This window comes from Melospiza georgiana, chromosome 5 (genome assembly GCF_028018845.1).
Source record: "Melospiza georgiana isolate bMelGeo1 chromosome 5, bMelGeo1.pri, whole genome shotgun sequence".
Taxonomy (NCBI): domain Eukaryota; kingdom Metazoa; phylum Chordata; class Aves; order Passeriformes; family Passerellidae; genus Melospiza; species Melospiza georgiana.
The window spans coordinates 30,378,047-30,395,358 of record NC_080434.1 but is presented as its reverse complement, the minus strand read 5'-3'; the positions used below and the strand labels follow the sequence as shown (position 1 = coordinate 30,395,358).

General features: G+C 35.1%; 1 protein-coding gene across 2 annotated transcripts in view; it reads left to right on the top strand.

The window, feature by feature from the left end:
• The window catches only part of LRBA (LPS responsive beige-like anchor protein), a 368,385-nt gene that overhangs the window by 340,288 nt on the left and 10,785 nt on the right, over positions 1 to 17,312 (top strand). For both annotated transcript variants that reach the window (XM_058024236.1, XM_058024237.1), the window contains 2 exons: positions 15,324 to 15,425; positions 16,632 to 16,846. In XM_058024236.1, the coding sequence (XP_057880219.1) occupies positions 15,324 to 15,425; positions 16,632 to 16,846 (317 nt within the window). The remainder of the gene's footprint in view (positions 1 to 15,323; positions 15,426 to 16,631; positions 16,847 to 17,312) is intronic.

Sequence of the window (17,312 nt, the reverse complement as noted above, 5' to 3'; positions counted from 1 at the left end):
AAGTCCTGTTCAACAAAAAATAAAATGCGCTGAAGGGAAGGGGTAAGAAAAGGTTATTCTATCATATGAAGAGTATTTCTTAGGTATTCTTCCATTCATTTCAGGTCTTCTCTGACCCTGTTTAAATACTGGTAAAAACTGCTCTGAAGAGGGCAAAATGGACATCTGGAAAGCAAGAAATGGTATTAGATCTGTCATCTATTGCAGTTATAGTTGGCACACAGTTTTATATAATCAAAACAATACCTGACATCTTCCAAATCAGTCAGTTTGGTAAAGCTGTGTGTTCCATATTCAGTCTGTTACTCATCTGGAGTTATTTGAATTTGAAACACAGAGGTGGCTTGACTGAAAATTGCATCCTGTGAGTGACTTTGAAGAAGCACAACTAATTATTATCAGAACGAATATTTGAATTTAACTTGCAAATTATTTGATGTTGATTGTGAAAGCTATTCGAAAGTTGAAGGAGATTCACCTCAGTTCACACAGTTGCAGAATCTTGAGGCAGAGGATGTGTGAAAGCTATCCCTATTGTCCTTCCAAGCAGCCCTGTTCAAGAGATGGGAGGTTTTCTGAGAAGTGGCTAGCAGAGTTTTATGAGCATCTTTAAATAAATATGGCTTTGCTTGAGAGGGAGTGAATACTTCATACATATTTTGCAGTCTATCAATTTAAAGAAAATGCAAACTGTGTGTTATTTTTGCAGACCTTGAAAATTTAGAAACTCCAAAGAGTTTCTAGATTCCTAAGTTACCTTGAGAAGTTGTACTTGTCTCACACTTGCCAGGCTTGCCTGCTGTGTGAACGAGACCTTGAGGCTATAGGCTCCTTGATCACCCTAACAGATCATTTGCTGAGGTTCTGTACCTACTATTTGAATATCAAATATGTACATTTTGTTGCAATCCATTGACTGTCTTCTCTAATGCAGATTTCCAAGGTATTAGAATTTTGCACTTTTCAAAGGCAATGCCAGGCAATTCTAGCTGCTCTTTAAAATCACACTGTAGCTACCTGGTAAATCTCTGTGCTTGTACTTCTATTAGACTTGGACTTCTAGGGACTTGCAATGGCTCCTGTGTTTACCAACTGCCTTTATGTGAGGTTTTTTGTGATACAGCATGCCTGGAAACCTCTGCTGTCGATTGAGATCTTATGTCACTATACGTAGTCCTAGACATGGGTATAGACAGTTCCTGCTTCAAAGAGATGGTAATCTGGGGTGTTTAATTTTTCCCAGAAATAGCTGTCTGTAGGCTTCTCTGTTCAGTGAAATTTTTTTTTGAAAAGACAAATGAAAGGAGCTGTTTCTGCTTAGTTCTGATCGTGTCAGAAATGGAAAGTACCCGCAGATTTGTTGGGTTCTGAGCCCTGTTACTGCAGCTGTAACTTCCATCCATTTGCAGCATGTTGATATTTAACTGGTTTAATATCTTTCTGTATTTGAAGCTAATGATTCTTTTACTTCAAAATATAGTTTATTCATGCTTTCAATGAACACTATTCACTGAAATTTTGCATACTCTCAAAGTTGATATTTCTTCTCCATTTTTCCTCTATTTAATTATTTCTAATGTCCATCTTAAGATGACTTCACAACAGTGTGCATCTAATGGTATTTAACCAAATCATGTTGCCAGAGTAATTTCAAGAAAAAGTGATTTAAACCAGGGAGTGTTTCTTTCCTCTTCTCATAGTACCTATTGCTTTAATGTACATCAGCCAGCAGGCTGATATGATCCATCTCCTCTAAATTATATCCCATTAGGCACCCATTATTCCACCAGTTACATTTTATTTAGGTTTACTTGTCTGATTTCTTTACTTTCAGAGAACTGAGCTCTGGTTCCTTGGCTCTGTATATTCATGTTTTAGAATGATACTTAAGTTGGCAAGCCAGGTGGGCTATGACACACATGATAAATAAGTGGCTTGATATTCTTTAGCAAGGACAATTCTCGAGCTAACTTGACTTTGAAAAAGTCAAGTTTGAAAATATTTTTGAAAAAGATTTCTGGTTTTGGTTTAACAAAAGAAAAAGGTTAACAAAATACTAATTATTTATGTAATTTAGCTTTTAACTTTGAGGCTGACTTTTAAAAGAAATTACAGCTATGGAGTCTCACTATCTTATTTAGTTTCTCTCCAATACCTCTCAAATGCACTGATGAATGTAAACCAAATCTGACAAATTGAGGTTTCAGAGATATGAAATTTCTATACATGGGACACATCTGCTGGAAACTATTTTATTCTTCACAAAACAGCTTGATTACATTTAGGTTAAATCTTTTTTTTCATTCTCAAATTAAAACCTGAAATGCAAAAAATATTTCATTATGCTCTTTGATCAAATGTAAAGTTTTTCTCTTTCTAAATTAATTGGTTTTGAAAACGTAAACGTATGGCACTACTTCACTTTGGAGCACAGGCCTTTTTCTGATGCAAAAATGTTTCTGGGGACAATTTCTGACCAAGCCTTGGAATAATTCAGAGCAGGGCTGAGGACCGGAAGCAGTTGTATCCTTTGGAATAGCCTTGAGCTGTTTTGCTTTCACATTAACCAGCATAATTTACTGTGGAGATGTAAAGTCACTTTGCATAGTGCAAAAGGGGGTTGCCCTTTCCTCTCCTTGGCGTGTGGCTGCCTTGGGGGAGGTAGGAGGGAGAGGATATGGCCTTCCCCTCGGTACTCCTTGGAGCCCATGTGTGATCTGTGGCACACTAAGTTGGCTCCTGCATATTTAGAGGCTCCGAGGCACCACTTGGGGATGTGACATTATGCACAAGGACTTGTGTGCTAGAATGTGTGTAGATTCCTGGGAGAGGGCTGTGGAAAGATGCTGTGTTTTGTCCTTGGCCAGCCTAAGGAGGTGGAGGGGAGGGAAGAAGTGGGGGGTGGGAGGAGGGATTGTGTGATGGCTGGAGAAAAGAGATGAGAGAATTCATTTGCATACAAATGGTGAGCATCACTTTCAGATCCCACTTTCTCTTTGAAGCTCAAGTGGCAACTCCTGATGTTTGGACATTTCCTAGGTTGGGGGATTGAATTTTCCTTTGTAATCACAGAACCATAGGAAACAGGGCGGGCAGGAGCTTTGGTCACCTGATCTGTTCTCTTTTCCAGATGAAGGCTTAACTATACCAAAATCAATCTCCACTGATTTGTCCAATCTTCCCTTAGAAACTACAGCAAATACATTCTGGGGCCTTAGAAGCCCTGTCCTCAGAAGTCTTTTCCCAGTGTTCAGCCTAGTATCCAGTTCTTTTTGCAGCAGTTGCATTCTATCATCTTTTATCTATTTTTCCTTTGTGTAGAGAACAATTATTTCCTTCTTGCAGCTACTTCCAGTTATTTGGATTGCCATGACCTACAATTCTTTGCCTCCAACTTGAATAACTCAATTCTTTGTTTTTTGCCTTAAGTCATGTTTTTCCAGACCTCTACTTTTTTTTGTGTGTTCCTCTCTTCAGTTGACTGTCTTCCTCAAAGTAGACCCAGGAATGCAGCTGAAGCCTTTCCAGTAATAAGTAGAAAACAACCTGTTTTACAGACCAGGACTTTTCACATCCCCAGGGAATATCTGTTTCTTTCAAAACACCATGACATTGTCAGTTCTTTTATGGGCATGAGCTAGTATGAATTTCAGTGCTTTCTGAAGAATCTATTCACTTGTGTCTCCTTCTCTTTGTAATTTAGCTGTAGAATCTCATTTTTAAACTTTCTGAAGTGTATTCTTTTTCAGACTGTGTCTCCAATTTGTCAAGCTTACTTTGAATTCTCATCCTGTCCTGCAGCAGCCTTGCAGCAACTCGTATCTGCAAATATACTTTGCAGTCTTATTCTATTAAATTGGTCATTAAAGCAAATGTTAGCTAGTACACAGTTCAGGAATGCCCATCAATACGTTTACCATTTTGACAATGAATAGCTTTCAGAATATAGCTTTCCAATATATAATGGTATCTTCTGAATGTGTGCTTCCCTGTTTTCCTTAAGAAATTGCTGACATGGAACAGCACTGGAGTTCTTACTGAAGTAAAAATATGTGATGTCTCCCTGAACACGTCCTGTTACTTTGCCATTGCAAGGAAAAAATAGCTTTGACATGATTTGTTTAGAACAAATCCAAATCAGCTGTTACACATCTCCTTGTTTTCTTGTAGGAAATTGTGTGTGTATATATAAAAATGTAAATGTTCTGCCAGTGTTTTTCTCTTTGTTAGGATTAAGCAGACTACTCTCTAGTTTTTCTTTTTCCTGCTTCTTAAACAAAACAATACTTTTTTTAGTCTTGCAGAACCCCACCCAATATCCCTGAAACAATTGTTATAACTCTGGGATTATTCATTGTCACAGTATTCTCATCTCACTATTATCAGGCCAATTGAGTACCAAACACTTATCTCATTCTCTAGTTGGGACAACAGTTTTCACTGCTGGTTTTACTTGGGTTTGCTGTCTGACTGCAGCCGACGTTTTCTTGAAGTACTTTGTGCGGCATCATCTACTAGTATTGCCTGCCCTAATAACAAACCAACTTCTTAGAAAACTTGGCATATTTTCATGGTTTTAGAATGTTATTTTTGATGTCCTTGTTAGTTACATCTCATCTATGTGTGGCTCTCTGGGGTTTGTCTCTTTGCTCATACCTTGTTGCTTACACTGTTTCAGAAATAACCTCATTTATTTTGATCTTTCTGCCTGACTTTCCTGTGTCAAAGTCACTGGAGAACTCTGAGTTGTGCCAGCTGGGATCTTGCCTGTCTTATCCCTGTACTGCATTCGCTTCTTATCTTTTCCTTTGTTTTCTGTGGGCTTAACTGCCCATGAGATCGTACATAAGGATATTCTGTACTTATTGAAACCTGTTTTCCCAAAATACTTCTGGAATTATCTTGTCCTTGATCTCTTCCTTATAAAGTGTATTGAACATTCTCATATCTTTGCCACTTCCCTGTAAATTCCTTTCAGCAAGGTGGTTTTGTTATTTGTTTTTCTGTATTGGTTATAATAATATCTAGGAGGCCATCTCTAGCTGTTATATATTAAAAATTGTCACCAAATCTTTTTCTACACACATACTTGTGTTTTTCCTATACCAACACATGATTTTGTAGTTGGAATATCCTATTTTCTCCAGTTTTCTTTAATAATCCTTCACCTACATGGAGGTAGAGTCAGTCATGAATGTCAGTGGGTGCAAATCTGTGTCTTCAAGGTTTTGGGTTTTTCAGTGTAGCTATTTTGTTTGGGTTTACTTTCTTGAAGGGGAGGTTTATGGTGGTGAATTTGTCTTAGTATTGTTTATGCTTCTAAAATGGTTTGTACTTAAAAATTGGTAGGCATTTCTATAGCCCAGTTAAAGTGTTTTTCTGATATTTTTGACTTTATTAATGGAATATGAAAATATGGTTCCATTGCTTTCAAGTATCTAGGAATGTGTTCACAATTAGGTTTTAGTTTTCATATTTTGAAAAAAACAAAATATTTTTAATTAGAAATTTTATTTGCTAAAGAAATTAAGGCTCAACGGATAAAAATCTTCAGTGCTATGAAATGTACAGTCCGTGTGTAACAGTATCACTACTGCTAATAGTAATGGGCTCTCTTCTGAGTTATTGCATTGATCTTCCACACATATGTGAATAAAACAAATTATATTACCTCTTTTATGTTAGCCCATAAAACTAGAAAATGTTACTCTCTGTATGTATCACATTTGCATCACGAGGACTATGGGGGTGCTTTCGTTGCATAGCTTCATATTTTTTAGAGGGTACTATATTCAGGTATTCTGAAGGGTGGGAAATAAATGGGTTTAGTGGTGGAGCTGCTTAGCAGGACTCACGTGAATGTAAGTGCCTGATTTCATATTTAAAAATACAATTACTTCATTTAACTAAGGTTTAATTGGGAAGATTCACTGAACAGTTTTGCTATTGAAAATGTGTAGAATGTCTCCCTTAGATGCAAATTTTTTAAATGGATAATTTTTTCAATTTATAAAATACAAAATCTCCCAAAGGATTCAAAATTGATCACATTGCTTGTCTTGCTGAAAAACAGTCTTGTTCCTATCCAAGCTAATTTTAAAAGAAACTGCATTTTTGTTTGGCTTTTATTTAGCTAGAATTCCTAAATAAATATTTGAATACCTGCAAGACTTTTATCAATTTACATTATTATTATTAAATATATATAATATATATAAAATATATAATATATAATAAAGATATATAAATACATAAAAATATATAATATAATAATTATATATAATATATTAAATATATACTATAACATATAATATAATATATAATATTAAATATAGTATATGAATTATATATATTATTAAATATATATAGTATATATAATAGTGTATGTATGATAAAATAATTATTAACATTAAAGCTATGATCTTGAAACTAAAGAAATCATTATTTTTAATTGTATTGGTAATTATATTATAAGTTGAAATATCTGTATTTCATCAACTGCTGCAGACATTTTTCAGTTGGAAAATTAAAACTTTTTTTTATGAGTGCTTCATAATTAATTATTAAAGTGGACAATGCAAGCAATTGAAATTTTGAAATTATACCTGAGGAGCATCTTTGTGTTGGTTGATGAAAGAATAATGTTATGGGTTATAATTTCTTTGGACTCAGACACTGTAATCCTGTAAAGTTGAATTCTGTGAGGATTTGCATAGATGCTTCTCTCCGCATGCAGTGAACATTCACACTGATTTCAAGCAGGTCCTGTGTCTGCTGTTAACTCAGTAGCCAAAGAACTCGTCTTTGCCTTCTTCCCTCTTCCTCATCTTGAATTAACCAATGTCTTGGTTGCTAGCTCTGCATGATCTGGACTTCTATTTTCAAAATTTGTTCCAAAACCAATGGTAGTAGAGAAGATGAGGGTCCACATTTCCATAGATTGTTTGTAGTATAAATATTAATTTAGAATTCTAATCATTATTTTTAAAAAATTGAAAGTAATATCCTTAATAGCAGCTTCTCTTAAAAAAATGAATTGGGAAGTAGCTGTAAAAAGCTTACCTGTTAGTGTTTCCTTTTTCATTTATCGTGCTAAGTAGCAGGAGTATCAAAATGTCCATAAATTGTTAATCAGGCTAGTTAATAATGGAAATTCTCCTATTAACTGTTACTTTCTGTCTACCAGAATAGCTAAAAATTTTCAGAGACTCAAAATACTAAAATATGTTTGAAATTTCTGCAGCTACAAATGCGATACTGAAGTCAGCCTGGTAGGAAAATAGTGTTGCTCCAGCATCGAGTTTTAGGACAGTCTGCACATGCTCCTTTAGGTGCTCAATAGCACTTTTATTTTTTTACCCATGCACACATTTTATACATTATTGTGTGACCCTTTCTTAAAAAAAAATAACCAGTAAATAATTCAGTGTTAGTATAACATTGTTTTGCTACAGATGTAACAAATATTCTTTGTTTCTCAAAAATGGCAGGACACGACAATGTTGTGTGTATAGCTAGAGTCCTTGAGCACCATCTGCTGGCATTCAGTTGAAGCTGATCTCAGGAATGGATTCCAAACACCATATAGTAAAAAATTAAAAATACCTATTCACATTTTTGAAGGCAAAAAAAATTCATTTGTAGTATAATTTCTTAGCCTTTTTGTTGAGATTATAATGAGAAAATACAATGTGAATTTAAGTTCAACATACGAACTGAAATAGAAATAGGTCCAGGAGTATTTTGTTAAGTGGGACCATAAAAAGAAATTGATTACATTTTTCTTTTTATTTTAAAGGGCTTTAAGAAGCATAGTGTTACATTTTTCTGTGTGTGTTACAAGTACAATTCAGTACAAAGTATATCATAGAGAAGATAGATGAAGCTTGGAAAAAGTATCCGTAGCATGTTTTTGAAAGGTGTAGCAACGACTAAATATTCTTTTACCTAACATTTATTGCATTAGTCAACGCTAGCCTTGAAAGCCTCATGAAAGCTTAGTGGACAGAACCCCTGATGCTGTAAATGGTCCCACAGTTCCCTGTAGCTTCACAAGTTACAAGGACTGGTGCAATCTGCATGAATCTAGAACAGAGCCTTAAATTCTGCAGCCGCAAAAGGTCACTGTCCTTTCTTCTTTCAGCTGTAACACATTGATACCTCAAAGAGTTTGAGGCCTCATTGAACCTCATTGTATGGAGGCCTCCAGGTACCCTGTAAATCACATAGAAATGATGGTTCTACCTTCCACATATTTAACTGGAAAAGAGATGAGGAATAACAGGTGGATGAATTCTGGTATATCTGGAAATCTGCAATGCTGGCACACAAGCCAGATAATTTTGTATTTATATAATAATAAAAGTTGTGTCACAGATACCTATGGGGACAAGGTCTTCATTGAGAAGAGCTTCAACAGACAGTTTGGAAAGCAGTTAAAAAGCCATAGTGGCTTGGTACTGATAAGCATGTAAATTTGTGTGCCATAAAGATTTGTTTTGGCTAAAAGTATATCCTACAGTATTAGGTGTAACATTTCTATCATCCTTGTTTTCAGTTAGCTAAGAGATTGCGTGTCAGGACTTGTCAATCAGTAATTCAAAGAAGCATTGTAGAGCAGGTTTTGAGGCAACCAAGGATGTGTGTATTTTGAGACTGGAAACACAGAAGGAGTTTGGATGCTGCTCTTTTGTCAGTATCCAGCTTCAGGTGTTATTAAAATGGGATGCATGGAATTTCCAGCAGGATAAAGATGTTTAGTACTGCTTGATGCAACACAGACCTTTGAGTTCCAGGAAGAACAATGCTCTATTTATGACTTGTAACTAATAGTTGATGTGGTAAAAGGAATTACATTCAGATGGTAAATGAATACAACCTTAATGTGCACCATATACAGAGTTGTGGGATGATGTACTAATGCATCGCATTTATTTACCTTGGTTGGTTGCTGAGAAAAATCACCATTCAGTTTAAAGTCTATACCATGTAAGACAGAACAGAGTAGTGCAGAAGATATAATTTATAGTCTAGAATTAAATCACAGCATAAATGTTATAAAAAACTATTTGATCAATACAAGAATCCTGACTTTGGTGAGAAATTATTTTAAAGTGTTTCTGGATCAAAATTCTAGTAGTAGCACTAGTACCATGGGGATACTGGAGTTATGGCCTGCTTCATTGAAAAAGTATGTGGTTTAAAGAGTTACTTGTAAAAAGACAGCTAACTTATGTATTCTCTGAACTTGGTGTATGCCACCAGCACTCCCAGTTAGATTGGTAAGTAAAGGTGGTAAACATCTCTGTAGTACAATATCCTGCTGGTGGTAGTATTGGTTTGAAATTACCTTTATAAAAGTAATCTAATAGCTCAAGCGCAGACTTTAGAATAAATTATTTTGATGTATTTTAATAGGGGGAAGTAAAAAGAACATAAAAATGTGCCAAACTAAGTGAAAGTATCGTGGGAAACCTCTCATCTCAGATTATATTTTGCCCAGGTTATGAAATACTGTATAGGTTTTAACTAGATGTAGTTATCTTGGTTTATCTTAAAACAATTTCTCAGTAGCTGCTGTTTCTGACTGAAGTAGTTGTTTGCTTGGGTTTTTTTCCTGTTTAGGTTTATTGTGTTTTTTTCTTGAACTCACTAGGTAATGGTACTATAAACCAAAAGACAGAAATATGAAGAAAATAATTTTTTTTTTTAGTATAAACAAAAAAAGTCCCTTCATAAGTCTGTTTTAGAACATTATTAGATAAAAATGACAGTGTTCTAAAACTTCAAAGCTGCCACTTAAGTAACAGTTTATGAAGTCAGGATGGTGCAAATATTAAAATATCAGTGTACTCTGACCCCAAGTATTCACCTGCAGATACTTTCCAGGGGCTTCAAAAAGGCCTGGGTTCAGTGGGAGGGATCCTGCTGAATGACTTCCAGGACTTGCTGCAGATCAATCCCCACTTATGGAGAACTTGTTCCAGAAAGTTTTGTGTTGCACATGGTGTAGGAATTAAGAGACTGGGGATTATTGACTTTTGAAGTCTGAATTGTAATACCCAGTTTATGAAGGCCTGTTAGATCTTCTTTCTTATTCTGTTTGTTTTGGAAGCATAGTTTTTGTGACACAGCATGTATGAAAAATCTCTCATTAATACTGATTAAATGTTGGTCACTTGTTGCACTGAGTGACACTGAGCTAAGTATAGTAAGCCCTCCTGGGTTATATTTACTGAAGCAAATCCTACAAGATAAATCTAATGTATTTTTTCCTTACTGAACAAAATATAGCATCTCCTGTGCTTTGCATGATTAGATTTGCTTCAGGATAGAATGATACATTGTTCAAAGATGTTGTTCCTTTTTCAGAAAATACAGGGTTGAAGTGTTTTTTTTATAAAACCAAAAGTTGCATCTTGGCATAAGGTTGTACTTTTTGTGGTAAAATAAGTCTGAACAGATGGGAAATAGTTCGAAGGAATTAAGAGGAAATGCTGATGGAGTGTCACATGAAGAATCAGACAACAATGAAGTTTCTATATAATATGAAAATATTATATTGTTATATAAAAATTCTTATTTACAAAGAAAAGATCATTCAAACTGAAACTTTAGGAATATTTCAACGATTTTGTGTGGTATCACTTGAGTAAGATCTCTCATCCATCAGGTAATTTTCTGTGCCAGTGAAATGGGGTTCTAATCATTTTGCCAATTATGTGATCTATAAATAATGTTAATGCACAGACTTTATATAATATTTGACAGTTATCACTTCAATGCAATAAAGTCTGAAACCTGCTATATAACCAACATAGGACTTTAGCAGCAAATTAGTTTTCTTTATTTACCTATATTTTGCTGAGAGCATTTTTGTCCAGACATCCTACATTCTGTACATACCTCTGTACTTCCCATGTTTATTTCAAACCTTTTATTGTTTTCTTTATTTTTTAAATCATAAAAAGCATCTCCCAAATTGGGAAAATTTAAAAAATTATTTTAGAAGGTCTTTCTTACACGTATAGTTTGGTTTGGTTGATGTATCATTCTAAGAAGGCACTCAATCACTTTTGCAAGAAATAGGTAAAAAGACAGATTAACTGGTGCTTCATTTGATTTGGATTTTGTATTGGCATAAAATTGCATAATTAATTTGCCATTTAAAAGTGCTCCACAACCTCTGAAATTAGAGAATAATTTAGAAATGGCCGTGACATAATAATTAACTGTCTTCTCAGTATAAAACATAAAAAGGAGCACAGTCAAGTATTTTATATTTTAATGTGTTGCATAACATTATCTCACCCATACATAATAGGAAGAGTATCTTGTATTTAATAGTGCAGATTTTTAGCTTATCTCTCTTTTGGTTTCTTTTTAGGAAGGTATTTTTCTTCAAATGAGTTTTTGTGTTTGGCTCAGCTTTTACATCTTAGTGATGAAAATAAAGAAAGCAGCCATTTCAGGAATTTGCTGATGGATTTAAAATGTCAGGATCCTGCTTTGTATTGTAACATCACCAAAGCTAAAAAAAAAAAATAGCAGAGAGAGACCCAGTAACACAAACCAATTTCTTGTTCTCTCCACTAAGGCTTTTCTTCTTCTGGATGTCATTAAACTGGAAGAAAGTTTTGACTTTGCCATAATCCCACTGTTCCTTTTTAAACATAGTTTCCAAAAGCCTAACATTTTTTCACTGATATATCACTACAGGCTGACATGATATCACATGCTCTTCTTTTATCTTCTGAAGCTTGAATTTCATGATTTAAAATGTACTTTAGTAACTTAAGTAAGAGTGATATTTTATGTTATTTTCTATGGGAAAACAGCTTTGCAGAAATTATTTATTGGAATGTAGGTGAGTTCTTTTGAAATAATTTGAATGGTTGCTGCAAAGGTAAAGTATTCTGTCCATTACTGGAAAGTAACTTTATGTGTGCCTCCTGTTACTTAAATAAATCATTGATGGCATTTGTAGCAATGTGAATGTGGCATTAAGAATGTTACAGAATTCAGCTCCAAGCAGCGATCCAGGGATGGGATAGTCTGAGGATATCACTATATCCTACACTGAAAAAGCACATCTGTAAAACTATTGTGTTCTGGTTATTAGTGCTAGGATTTGAACTATCTTTAATTTCATTTGACTTGTTCATCTTCCTTAAGGATCTCCATAAAGATTCTCTGAGTGTTCTTTTCAGCCCTTACTTAGGGTTTGCATCAGTGGTCGTAAACCTGCTTAGCGGACAAAGACTCTCTTCCCTTTGAAGTCACTTCCCTAGCTTTTCAAAAGGGTCTGTGAGTCTGTTCTCCTAAAACAATTTAGAGAAGTTTGAAGTGGTGCCCCTTAAACCAGCAACAAAATAAAATTTTCTCTTTGCATTATTGAAAACCATGACAATCTTTTGAACCAATAACAGTTTAAAAGCTTTTAAAGAAATCTGTTCTGCTCTATGACCAGCTTTTAAGTTGACCCCATTATTTGGGAAATCAGGCTTGGAAACCCCTAAAGACTTGACATTCTTATCAAAGGAGTCAGCCTGACTTTTCACAGGACTCTTCTTTTACAGTATCTATTCAAATCTTGAGTTCTTTAAAGATAATACTTAGTTTTCTTCTTTTTTTTTTTTTTTTTGTTCATTTGTGTTGGGTGTATTTTTGTGGGGTTTTTTGTTTATTTTGTTTTAGTGTAATTTAGTATAATAAATATAATTTAGGAAACAATTTCATACAATCTATGAAACACTGATCCTTCCACTTGTAGATTTATACTCTGTTATGTTTGAAGTCAAGTCCAAATTCTGAAAAGACTGTGAGTGTTACTTAGGCAATTTTATTTTTTGTGAACTGTGATAAATATATATGCTCAGTTTCTACTTCTTGATTTAAGAGTCTTATCTCCTACATTTAATGGATGTAGTTGCTGACAGCCTTATGCAGATAAAACCCAAAATAATGTAGTTGCTGTATGCAAGAAGTTTACTCTCATGATTTTGTGTATCTGCAAGTCCTAATAATTCATCCAGGCATTGCTTCTCATAAGTGCTTCTAACTCCAGCATCTTACATTCATTACCTCCTGCAATGTTATGTATTTAAAACTTCTCTGATTTCAAAAGTTTCATTAATGTGAACTGTATAATTAAAATAATTCCTTGCTGATCTATGTGAGTGTGTGTTAATTCAATTTCTGAAAGCAGAAGAAAGCAATAAAACCAGAATTCTAAAATTTTGCTAGTATAGGCAGCTCATTAAAAGAAAACAAACTAACAACACCTTTAAACGCACGAAGTTGGCACATTTTAGGGCTTGGTAGTGACAAGGAGAAAGAATTGGGTCAGCAACATTAAATTGTTACTGGATAGTATGATTGTTATAGCTGCTGTTACATTTTCCCCTAAAACTGCAGGTTTGTGGCTTGGCTATATAGAGCTCATTTCTGAATCTTCTGAGGTGCCCAGCCCATGTTTGGTGGGGCAAGGTTCAATAGAGCAGTTTGCTCTGAAAGGTTTGTGAGCAAAATTCACAGGATCAGCCACCTGAGAAGTACCTAGAGGTCATTAAATCCACCCTTATGCTTCTAATTTGTTGAGAGTTTTTTTTTTTTTTTTCCTTTGCTCCTGAACTGTCTGCCATACTTCCTGGGCTTGGGTCTGTTTTTTCAAACATTATATGAAACAAAAGTGACAGCTTCTAATGACTGTTACTTAAGAGATTAGAACGATTCAGCAAATTGCTCTAAAGCATGTTCACATTGAAAGTGCTGGCAACATACCTGCCTGCGTGTGTACATGCATGCACACACATATATAGTGTCTGTGGCCATATCTAAGAAGAAATAGATTTATTTACTTTTCAAGATTTTGTATTGCTGATACAAATTGTAATAGCAACGGCAGAATAAATCAAATTTTGAAAGGTCAAAATTCTTGATTTGAGGTGTTGTCAGAGATTATGACCTTTACTTAAAAACCACTGGAATGTGGCAGCTGCACAGATGTTTTGGGAGATTTTTTGGTTTTAGTAAAAATATTTATGCAAGCCCCGATCTTACATCTCTTTTGCAGAGAAGTCTCTCATGGAGAGTCTGAGAAACTATCCCTTTAAATACAGCTCCATGATCTCTAATAACACTCAGTACCAGTATTGCTGGTGCTGCTCTACATGGACAGATTAATGACATTATGCTGGGTTTATCTTTTTGAATTTACAACCCCAAATGTAATTTGATTGATGCTAACTGAGTAACTAATGGAATCAATTGGTCCCACTATTACTCTGTGTCTTTGTAAAACCATCTCCTCTTTTTCAAGTGAAAAAAGAGGTTGATTTTACCACTGCTTTACTGCTTTGTTGGTGTCTCACATATCATCATTCATTGTGAAGCGAAATTATTCCCTGCTGCTTAAAAACTCATCTAAACCTTCTGAAAACTACATGACAGCATTGCCCAAGAAACATCCTTTGGAGTTTAAATGCTTTGTAGAATGCTATGAACGAGCTAATTGTATGGTAATACAAAAATAACTTTGTGATTTTTTTAAATGCCAGCACTTTTGAAGAGGACAGTGAATAACCTATGAGCAAAGATATAAAACTATTTAAAGAGCTTTATAGCATTTGCTTACCCTTTCTCTGCCTTGACCTGGAGAATAATGTTTTTTCCTTTAAATGTGCCAGTCGTACAATTCTTCTTTTTTATTGTATCCATGTATGTTTGATTACAAAGAGAAGTACAAAACCCCCACAGTTCCTGTAGTAGGGAAATGTCTAATAGGAGCACTAATGTTGGCTTTGAGTGGGACTTCTTTACAAATTCATCAGAAATTCATCCTGCCTGTCATCCAAAGAACTGCCTGCCTATCAAAGACCTAGGCTTCATACTGTGGTTTCAGCACTGTTATTAGGTTAAAATAAAATCAGTCACTGGAAGTTTTCCTTCATCTTTGGGCACTTTAGGTGTCTTCTCTTGATAGCTACTCTAGTGATACTTGCATTTACTAATGCCTGTTGTAGGAAAGGGTAGTAATTGACTTAAGTCTCTCCCCCCAGAAAATATAAATTAGAGGGGGAGAGAGAGGGAGGGAAAACCAACTTTGGTTGGTTTTACTGCACACCTGACTTTCAGTAAATATGCAGGTAGAGTGCTGCTGCTGTACTACACAGGTAGGGGTAGAACACTCGCATATGCAAACAGGAGCGTTGATGTGATTTGTAAGCAACATAAACATAAAGAGAGCAAGGAAACAGAAGGTTCTTCAGTGATTTTATGAATAGATTGTAACCAAGATTGCTTTTATTGTTTTTTCACTGAAGGTGATTTTGCAACTCCTCGAGCTGTTCTGACAGGACACGACTATGAGATCACCTGTGCTGCCATTTGTGCTGAGCTTGGTCTTGTAATAAGTGGTTCAAAAGGTAAGGTAGCTCTTATCATTTATTTCTGTTTGTGAAGCTATAGTCCTAATGCCAAGAGGAATATAGTTTCAGGTGATAGAATTTATAAAGTTTATGGTGATTTTATTTCTAAATTTTGTTTAGTTGCTGTGGAATTTGAAACCTCTTTTTAAACACGTTGAAACTGAGGATTGTTCAGATGTTTATAAGAAGAGAAAACCACATCAGTTTTCCTCCTGATTGCTATTTCTGTTTGTTTATCCAGTGTGCAATTGCATATAGCATAGCTGGATACAGCCTTTGAAGGCCAGGATGGTGAAGAGTGGCTGTAATGGATAACTTCTCAAAAAGGGGAAGCAAAAATTAATTTTGAGAGAAAGAGAATGTATTGGTCTGTTTGTTTGATGAAGGGTGTGTATAAACTACTGGTAATTCTGTTCAGGCTCTTTCAGCTTGTCTGCAGAACCTCTAATATGCTCCATTTGTATTCTCAAAGACCTGCTTTTAGCAGGCAAATTATAAAGAGTGATGTTGATTCTGTGGATATTCTGTATCATTTTCTTTTTTGCTTAATGATATGATTTTTAAATTAAATTCACAATTAGTTTTAAACTGTAAATTTCTTGGAATTAGTATCTTTCTACTTTAGTGTTTCTAAAATAGCTACCCAGAGACACTTCTTCAGAGTTAGGTATATTCATGGTCTGTACCTGTGGGCCTTTCTGCATTATGCATGTGAACTCTTGTGTGCAAAGCAGGTATTTGTCAGAATGTGTTGAAAAAGCAAATATTTAGTGGGTTGTGTACGGCTTACAATCTTAATATGAAAACATACACTTTAGAATACCTACATATGTAAATTCATTACTCTTACTCTGTGTGTCTGTGTTTTGATAATCTCCTTTCAATGTTTAGTATGTTTAATTGTTCAAAATTAAATAATCTCAAAATTAACTCTCAAAATTAACTACTACCTGCTTTAAAAGAAAATCCACAGAAGGCAATCTAGGTACTTATACCTTAATGTAAAGCTTTCAAGGGATAAGCTGTTTATCTTAGTGTCTGGTACCCTTAAAGTCACAGGCAATTCACCTAAACATGGTAACAACCATTATAAAGTAATATAATAGTGATTATTTAATTAGAATTCGTTACTTGATTTTTGAAAATGATGTCTTTAATTGAGCATATGAATCAGTAACCTGAGATCCTATTCTGTCTCACCAGAAGGACCATGTCTCATACATTCTATGAATGGAGATCTACTGAGGACATTAGAAGGTCCTGAAAAATTACAGGCTCCCGAAAGCTGCCTGAGACCAAAACTCATTCAAGCTTCCAGAGAAGGCCACTGTGTCATATATTATGAAAATGGTCTCTTCTGTGTGTTCAGTGTGAATGGGAGGCTGCAGGCCACGATGGAAACGGATGACAAGATAAGGGTGAGTGTCCTCAAGTGTGTGCTACCTGCCAGCTGCATGGGGAAAAGCTGTCAATGCTGGAGTTGGGTGGATACATGGCCAGACCATGAATATCTGGTACCAGACCATAGCATAGCAGCATTCTGAAAAAAATTAAGGGAACCATGTACTCTTAATAACATTAGGAAGTGTATTTTACAGTTTTAGCTGTAAAATAACTCTGTTCGTAAAGTAAGGAAAAGAATACTGTGTAAGCATTTCCTTGAGCTGGAGAATACAAATATTACAAATTGCTGACCAAGAGAGGCTGTGCTGCATCTTTGCATTTCAGTCTGAAGGCAGGAGGTTGGTGACATGCTATTTTGGATGTTAGTTTTCCCTTTCTTTTGGCATCTCTGACTGCATTCCAGCATGTGTTGTCCTGAGCTCCAGGAAGTTTATAGGGATATGTCTATGCTTCAGCTCTTTTAGCCCTTTGGCATTTGTG